This window comes from Eretmochelys imbricata, chromosome 7, assembly GCF_965152235.1.
Source record: "Eretmochelys imbricata isolate rEreImb1 chromosome 7, rEreImb1.hap1, whole genome shotgun sequence".
Classification (NCBI taxonomy): Eukaryota; Metazoa; Chordata; order Testudines; family Cheloniidae; genus Eretmochelys; species Eretmochelys imbricata.
This window is the reverse complement of record NC_135578.1, coordinates 17,199,996-17,209,841: the sequence shown is the minus strand read 5'-3', so window position 1 is coordinate 17,209,841 and position 9,846 is coordinate 17,199,996. Positions and strand designations below refer to the sequence as shown.

The following is a 9,846-nucleotide window of genomic DNA, read 5'->3' as shown; positions in this document are numbered from 1 at the left end:
GTATAACTATTTTCGTAAAATAATCAAAGCCATAATCAACACAGTTATATTGGCACAAAAATGTGTGTGAACCAAGGCCCAAAGAGGAAATTCCAAAGTACTAACTCTTAAATATAGCAAAATTAACTACTGCTTGACATCCTCAATCTCATCAAATGGAGATGGGCTATATCTCTCAGAACATACACTATAGCATAAATAATTATTTAACAAACACTTACATGAGTCAAGCTTCCATCTGAAGTTTACAAAAGTACAAGTGTCATCAGATAAATTACGCATAGAAGAGACCTATTCACATCTCTCAATCAATTTATGCAAGTTAGAGATGCCTCTGAAACAGGTCAAAGATATAAAGTGAACTTCATACTTATTAGCTAGTACTTGAGAAAAAGCTCAAGAAAAATATACATGGAGTTCATAATAAAAGGGAGATTGTTATCTACAATTCAAAGGGAATCTAAAATTAAAAATGCATCTGAGGTCCATGGAATGGCATATACTAACTGCAAAACTGAGCACTATCTTTCCAAAACTATCCTAAACAGGGACAGGGGGGAAAAAAGTTTACATTTCAGTTTGACTGAGAAAAAAAACAGTAAAGATTTTTAAACTTTATGAATATAAATGATGTTATCTGTTGCATTAATATAGTTTAACTAATCTTTATCTATGCTCTATTGAACCATCTTTAGCTTTAGTGCTGTAGTGATGAAACAGGAAACAAAAGAAGCCTTTCCAAATTCTTCTCTCTTAAAAACAAACTGCAGCAGGATTTATTAATCATACCATTTAGGATTGTGCAACAATAGGTAATAAAGGGGAAGCATATGGATGTATCTAAAGATTAAAGAAGCAGTTTTACCCTGGAAAAGTATCTGAAACACCTGGGCTTTGATGAATTAAAAGATATTCACAGAGGCTTTAGTGAATTTGCCATATATTTAAGACAGGTAACATGAGCAAATTAGAGACTGAGCACGCAGAGTTGAGTGTGTGAGAGAGAAAGAATATGAACAGTAAAACAGAAGGGTACTGTGGTTATTGGGTCCATGTAAATAGCTTGCTAGAGAGAGAAAGAGATACTTATGTCTATACATAGTCTCTCTTCAGACCTGTACTGGAGCGCATCAGTTCTGTGCTCCCTGCTGACACTATTCAAGGGCTTGCAAGATCAAGGCTAAAATGTGCTGAAATCAGGAAATAATTTTTCCACCACACAACAGAATCAAGATGTACAAACCATGCCAATATTTGGTCCAGTTGGAGGGGGCAAGGAGCAATGCACCAGAAAATAGAGAAATGCACCAGAGAAAAGATAGAATGAACAGGGGACTGAAGGTTCATAAAAGCAAGCAAAGGACAAGAGCAACAGAGTAGGTCAACCTCACGTGACCCGCATAGTCACCGACATGAAATGGGGATGGGGGTTGAATATTCAATATCTATACCACACTGGCATCTGGTAAGCGGATGCCTGGCATGAATAAACCTTCTATCTGAAGATCATTGCTGGGTCACCAGCAAAATGGTACAAGTGGCTGTGATGATCTGTGCTTGATTTATCCTGATTCATAGGTGCTTACTGCTAATAGATCTAATAGTAAGTTAGCTGCACTGCATCCATCAATTATCTTGTCCCGTCTTGTCTTGAATTTGCAGTCTCCATTGCTGGTCACCAGGATCATCTCCAATACCACTCTGCTAACAGTTATCACCAGATAAACACACCACTCCTTTGGGTGTCAGTCTTGCACTGTTGAGACATTGGTGTGCATGGAGAAGAGAATAAGGAAGCAGCTTTAAACTAAACATTTTTTTTTCATTTTCAAACATACATGAGGTGGATTCATGGATTTTACATGAATAGATTCCTTTTTCCCTTGGTCCCTTAAGTGACTATTCATGGGCTGTGTACACCTAAAGTGCAAGACCCTAAGACACCACACCAAGGGACTGCAAAATAGCATCCTTTTGCACTGACTTACACAAATTTACTATATTCACTGTGATAAGAAGACATTTTTGGCCTCTTGCATATGGTGCAGCACACATGATGATGGAGATCACAATGTTGATAGGCTAACCTTGTGGCATCATAACAAAAAGAGAAGCCCAGACTTTATGATGTCTGGATCCCAATCCCAACCTTGTAGCTCAGGGCCATTTCTAGTTATAACTACACCATAAGCATGTAATGTGTTGCTATTATGTCAGCCGTTTCTTTTTACCACCTGCTCTGCATCCATTAATCTGATGTAACCATTTGGTAATGCATGTGTGGTGTGAAAGACTCCGCAATGAAAATATATTACTGATGGGTTTCCCATTTATTTCTTAGTCCTCACACTATGTGTGAAGCAACGGGCAATAGCAGCTGAAGTGTCAGCTAAGAAACACTGGGAAAATGCTTAAGTTTAGCAAAATAATATAGCCGAAAATAAGTTTTAAAGCCAACCTACTATACATGGATGTTATTAGCTAGTGTCTAACCCTGATACCATGTCCTACAAGATGCTGAATGTCTTCAGCTTCACTGGAAACAGTGGGACTTGAGGGATTCAGCACTTTGGAAGATTACGTTTCTGGTCATCAACAGATGTCATGAATAGAGGGGGAAGGGTAGCAACATTTATGTATGCTTGGCAGCTGTACTGGATTGCCTTACCTGTAAAGGGTTAAGCAGTTCAAATAACCTAGTTGGCACCTGACCAGAAGGACCAATGAGTAAAGAAAATACTTTCAAATCTGGGGTGGGAAAGGACGTGTTTGTTGTTCTGTTTGTTGTTCGGATGGAGGGAGAAGCCAAGCAGGTACAATATCTCTTGAAAAATATACCTGGAATAATCCATCTAAAACCACAGAAACTGTGAGTAGGGCAAGGAAATGCGTTAGGTTATCTTTTGTTTTGGCTTGTGAATTTTCCTATGCTACAGAGGTAGTAACTGTGAAGCTGAACCCAGAGGGGAATCCTCTGTGTTTTAAATCTTTTTATTACCCTGTAAAGTTACCTTCCATCCTGATTTTGCAGGTGTGATTCTTTCACTCTGTTCTTTTTAAATAAAGTTCTTCTTTTAAGAACCTGATTGATTTCAGTGTCCTGAAGACAAATGGTCTGGTCTGTGCTCACATTGCTAAGGCAACTGGTTGGTATTCTTATTCTCAAGCCTCCGCAGGAAAGAGGGTGAATGGGTTTGGGGGGATATTTTGAGGGGATAGGGATTCCAAGTGACCCTTCCCTAAATATTCTGTGTAAATCACTTGGTGGTGGCAGCAATATCAATCTAAGGAATTAGTGCCTTAGAGATGTTTTAATCTAACTGGTAGAATATAAGCTTACAGAGTCTTTCATGCGGGTCCCCACATGTGTACCCCAGAGTTCAGAGTTGGAGAGAAACCTCAACAACAGAGTTGAAAAAATACCACTGATATTTACTCAAATGAGAAAGTTCATGGCCTTCTGTTCATGCATGGTGTGTATGCTTTCAATGAATATTTTATAGATCAAGTTTAGTGTTAGGAATATTCATGGAAATGGTGATTTTTAAGCAAATATCAGGAAATATTAAGGAAAATGAATTATTAATTTGTAAACATGAGTATTTGCTCCAGACAGAATCCTGATTCTGAGGGATAGCCCCATCCAAGTTATGTGATCTCCATGTCCAAATAAAGCCAATCAACAAAGCCCCAGTGCTGAACTTCATGCAGTTAATACTCCCAAAGTACTGTACCAGCCAAGAATTATGCATACAAATTATGTTGCAAATATTCTCCTATAACAAATACATCTGAATAAAAATTCGCAAACAGTTTGTGGAAAATTTACATAAGAATAAGATACGTAAGGAAAGATCCTGCCACTTGTAAATCATATTGAATTGTACTTTACTATGCCAGTCTCAGTGGGACTATTTGTGGAGTAAAATATTAAGTAAGGTTCTCAGAATCTATTGCATAACTAGGTGAATAAATTATTCACTAAAAATTATTCACTCAGTTCTAGTGATTAGAGTTAATAAACTTGAGCTTTAGATCTAAAATGAATCCATCATTTTGTTTTATATTTATTGTGACATATTATTAATCATATTTATTACAGAGATGTCTAGAGACCAACTGAGAACAGGGCCCCACTGTGCTACGCCCTGTACAAATACAGTGCAGTACACCATCCCGGCCCAAAGAGCTTACAGTCTAGTAGCAACTCTTCTTGGTATTATGACTTTGATAAAGAATAAAGCTGAAAGATTTGACAAATATGTGGAAATGGGAGCATCAATGTTGTACAGCAAATAAAAACATTCATTTATTTCAATTAATTTATTTTAAAAAGAGTTGTTAAATGATTAATGGAGAACATTTGTGAGTTTATCATGTTAATACCTGTATTTCCAAGTTGAGAAATTGGGATATGAGAAAATAAATATTAGGGATTAGTGTTACCTTAAAGTATACTTGAAGGGTTCCATACCTGAGATTTACTTACATGCATATAGATCTAAAAAAATTAAAATGTGACCATGTTAACATCATTAGCAGGTATCCATGTTAAAGGTTTAGTTTTTCAGCCATCAATTTTAAAATACAAATAGATGCAGTGGAGGCTTGTCAAAACCTCTTTATGTCTCAGTTTTGACTACCTATTATCATCTCTCATCAGTCTGTGCTGAACAGAAGATCATTCAGGAGAGGTTAGAAATTGAGCACTATTTCTGAAGATGAAACTAACTTGTTACAAAGTGAAAATGAGGTTTGAATTCAGGCTACATTAGGGTGTCATTATTCTGTTCCAAATAGCCTGAGATACAATGAGCTCCAGAACACATAAATTGCTTTAACACATTACTTGTGGCCTGATCTTGTGAAGTGCTGAGTGCTCCTGAAAGGTGTCCCCTGTCGGGTGACTTGGCTGGGAGTTAAGGGTGTACAGAACATCCCCCAGAAAGAAGAAAAGGCAAGAAGATGATTGTTATTATGGTATATAGCACGCAACTCATAAACAATTTTACTCTTCAGGAAAGGACACATTGGATTAATTCCACTTTGTAGTAAACATCACAAGAGCATCATCTTACTGTGCATAATTTTAAATAACTGTGTAAATGTATTCTAAAAAAGCTATGACCATAGTATGGAACAATTTCTACCAGCCTGTTGTTGCACATACATTACAAATGATTTCAGTGCTTAGCAATCACCATAGACATTTCTATGCATATAGATTTGTTCTTTAGCAAAAAATTACTTTTAAAGCAACTGAAGATCTGCCTGAAGGAGAATACTATACCCCAGTCACAGAATGTTAGAGACCCTGCCTTGGATTAAGGCTGAGCTATTGTAACTTCTAATACTATTATAACTGTTTAATAGTCTCGCTGGTGTTAATCATCCTGCTTTGTATAAAAGCTTGCTCTCACAGCTCTTTAGTAATTCTAAAGAAACAAAGCTGCCCTTGCAGAGATATTCAATGATTGGCATTTTCAGATTAATTCAGTTAGTACTGCAAACCTGCTTTTAGCCTAAAGCAGCGCACAAAACAAGCTTACTCTAAACTGACTCTAAGAGGAACATCAAGAACAGGGTTCTTCTGGAAGGTTCCAGTTGCAATTTCTGGTTCACACAATATTTTTGGTGGGTGATAGCCTCAAATCTTTTTGTTCTTAACTTCTTACAACTGAAAGCTGCAAAACCTAGCCCAGATGAAAAAGATCACTGGTGTTTGAAGATATGCGGCCAGAACCTCAGCTGGTGTAAATTGGCATAGCTCCAGAAAAGACAGTGGAGCTATTCTGATTTATATCTGCCTAGCATCTGTTCAGCAAGATGTCATAATTCACTGGAAAACAGACTCAAATGATTAAGGAGTATTAATGAGTTGCAGTGTTTTTCACGATCACCTCTGCTGAAGGAACGTGAAATGCCAAAGGACTGCAGGTACATCCTTGCTGCAAATAAATGTTCTATTTAAAATCTAGGGCAAACTGTATTGCTATGAAGGAGTGAAACAGCTGCTTGCATAAAAATTATAGAAACTAAAGTCCTTGTGATGTCAGTACATGTCCAAAATTTACAAGGCACGCACAATAGGCTTAATTTGTATTCCTGTAAATATTCACCAAGGAAAAATGCAAAAGTCTTTACGGTAGGAATAAGTAAACACAATTTGCCTAATGCTGAATCCATTTAGTTTGAAAATTAGCTCATCTGAGGTTCTTGTTCTGAAATGAACTGACATTTTCCCATTGCCAGCTGCTAGCAGGCAACACCCGCTTTTCACACAACCATACATTTTCACTCATTGCTTCCCTTTCTTGACTATGAGAGGGGGTGTTTGGAAGGAACATACCACCTTAGTCCACAGGAGGACCTCTCAGACTGAGGAGAGAGAAGAAATAATGCTTCCGCTATAAATGGTCTCCCCAATACCTAAAAAGAAGCCCTTCCTAACCCTCAAGGGAGGGTAATATAACACTGTATACTGACCCCCTGTTGACTCCAGAGGCTAGAGTTTAGAAAGTAAAGATGCGTCTTCCCCTTACCCTCCTTTGAGCTACTCAGAGGTCTTCTTCAGGTGTCTGAAGAAGAGCTCTTTGGTGCTTGAAAGCTTATCTAGCTCATCAACAGATGTCAGTCCTATAAAAGCTATTACCTCACCCACCTTCTCGCTCTCATTATTTCTTCACATCACTCAGGCAAGACACAACTTTAACTACCCTTCCCTAGATACTATATAGAGTTTTTTGTGTTTTTATCCATTTTAAAAGTAAAGAAATATTGTTGTCACTCCTGGGAAACAACTGAAAAGGTTTATAAATACATGTTTCCATACACCATTTATGGGAAATTGACATAGTCAGGTAATAGGGTAATACAATACTTACGTGTAAACACAGATTGGTTAGTAAGCAAAACAAATATCTGTTCATAAGTGTTGATTTCTCCCCCTCCCCCTTCTGATAACATTGTGTTTGCTTTTAATACAGCACATGAGGGAATGCAGATTTTTTCCTGTTCTTTTCTGGAAAAGCAAACCAAAAGGTTATAGCATCCAGACAAACAATCAGCACAAGTTAAGAAAATACTTGTTGAAGAAGGATGGAAACAGAAGAGTTCTACAGTTCGAGAGAGAACCTCAGGATCAGATCATCCTCCTCCTCCTCCTTCTTAGCACTTCTGTAGCACTGTTGGGCTGATATTTTCAAATCAGCCTAAGGGGTTTGAAGTCCTTTAATTTTTAATAGGAATCAAGCATCTGAATCTCTTGCATGGTTTTGACAATACCCCTTGACATGTTGAAAGCAACGAACAAGAATCAACTAATTAATGCCTACCACGCATGAGGATAACTGTGGTTTTCACAATATCCAGGACCATTACAAGGAATATTCTGCTTTAGAGCGTGTTGTGCCAAATCCTTATATCTGTAAATATGTAACTATGTAAATATGTAAATGTAAAAATGGAGGCAATTAAAAACAGTTATTTCTTTCTAGGCTGGCAACCTCTCCAACCTCATTTATTTATTTCTACCTTTCTCATTTTCCTCCTTGGCAATTTTGTCTTCCTGTGGTTACCTGCTACCCCTCATTTGACCTGAAATAATATCTTGCATGTCCTCTCCATACTAGTTATTTTTGACCCCAGTGATTATGCTCCTTTCTTATCTCTGTGCCTTTAGGATCTTCATATATATAATAAATCTTTCTGCTTTAAGTTAGGATTACATGAACGGATTCAAATGTAATAAGGACCAATTAGAATGTTCAGAAGTCTCACTGAATCCAAACTTATTTTCAATGTTGCTACGCTGATTTATTCCAACTAAGATTCTGACCCTTTATCTCTGATCTTTCCCTTTGACAATATAGACATGATTCAAGTAATACCCCTGTTAACCATTCCTAGGCCTGCAATTGTAAAGTCTCAGGTATTCTGGCTCAGCTGACTGGAACTTTCATGACCCTGTAGCTCCACGAAAAAGCTACACAGATTTATTTTCCAGCACATAATATGAGTAACACGATAACAACGACAATGTTTTTCATATATGGGCAAAATCAGAAAGAAAAGGCCAAAACACAACACCAACACACACACAATTTCAGAAATAAAAAACGTTTATTAACATTATTGCTTTTCACAAAATTATCAGATGGACTCTTATTACCCAAATTCCTCTGGAACACAGCACGTCCTCCTTGATAAGCCCACAAACACAAAATTAATTCACCTGTCCACAAAGTGTGTAGTAATAACACTCAGTAAATAACCCTCAAAACTTGGTCAGAAACCCCTATTCCAGAGTAGACATCATTCCACTGTGATTCTCTACCCTACAAAAATGCTTGTAAATCTGTTTATTTTAACACCATTAGAAAACTGACCACATACGAGTGCTATATTACTTTTATGCTCCCAGCCAACCTATGGGAGGTTTCTAGAAATAATTCAGAAATCATCTTGCCAGTTCTTAGACATGATTGCTGTAAGTAACTTTTGCTAACTTTTTATTCAGATTTAATTTCTAGTGAATGGGCTAGATCCTCATCAGGTTTAAACTGATGTAGCTCCACCAAGTTCAAAAATAACATCACCACCTAGCTCTCGAGCTATACCAATTTACATCATCTCAAGTTTTGGCCCAACATTTCTATTTTTTTATAGTCTTTCTTTCTTGCTAGTTGAAATATGAACAACGTTTAGGGTAGATTCTTGTTCCAACACAACTAAACCAGTGCACAGTTCTAATATTCTTTTCTTTTTGATATTAATATAAAATACACATATAATAAAGTAAAAAAGCTAGATTATTTCTTACCTTCTTGGAAAGCAGGCAAAAGCTATACTGTAGGTGGAATAGTGTACCAAGTAACAGACTTTTGTACACTCTTTCTTACTGGTGGTATGCAGTCTACAGGAAAAGTAAATATATTGATATGTACAATATGTTCACAATAGAATCATTTTGCTTTGTCCTGTCACTGAGATCATAAAATTTATTCGATTGAAGATCTGGGATTAGAACAGTAAGAGTGAAAAGCTTGCAGTATATACAATTTGCTGTGGATTAAAAATAAACAAACCAGTTCACAAAAGTTCAGGTACCTCTGAACATAGGAGCAGCTGCCTACTACATATGAGAGGGACTGATTGGATACTTCCCATCTGCACCAGCCCTGGAAAAGCTTTGTTTAGTTCCCCTTTCTCTCAGAATCCAGCCACCCTCATCCATGCAATCGCTCTGAGGTTTCCCAGCAACACCAACAGCCATTTAAGGTTTTTCACAGAAAGACGTAACAGGCAACGTTGTGTCAGTGATGTTAGGATTCAACACAAATGAAGAAACAAAAACAAAACAGCACAGCAAAGTGGCATTTGCGCAGCAGTGTCTATAATTCTCTCTGAGACATGGGATGTTTTCATTTCATATACACCACTCACAGCTTGCTGATGGGAATCCACGCAGCCAATATCCATTCTTAACACCCACAAAAATGAGGCTTGACAAAGTTGTATTCTTATTATCTTGCATTTCGGAGATAGAGAAGCATGTCAGAGTTGGGCTTTCATTTTTGATCTGCTTACACTGCACTAAACGGAGAGCCACATATCTCGGATAACATATTATAAAAAGTTATTTTATAAAGAAAACAAATACATCACATTTTGTTTAGTTATAAAAGGCACCAATTACATCTCAGTAAAAACTGCAAGCTAGATTGATTGCCTAGTAATTTCTACTCAACACATAGTCAAAGGGAAAGAGAAGAAGTCACTTTGGACATATTTATAGATGTGCTGAGCACCAGAAACCCCCATTTATTTCAATAGGAGTTGTGGTTG

At 37.2% G+C, this 9,846-nt stretch overlaps 1 protein-coding gene across 1 annotated transcript in view; it reads right to left on the bottom strand.

The window, feature by feature from the left end:
• Positions 1 to 8,843: 8,843 nt before the first annotated feature.
• Positions 8,844 to 9,846, bottom strand: part of GRM7 (glutamate metabotropic receptor 7) — a 489,509-nt gene continuing 488,506 nt past the window's right edge. The window contains exon 10 of the mRNA XM_077821561.1: positions 8,844 to 8,914. Within this exon, the coding sequence (XP_077677687.1) occupies positions 8,844 to 8,914 (71 nt within the window). The remainder of the gene's footprint in view (positions 8,915 to 9,846) is intronic.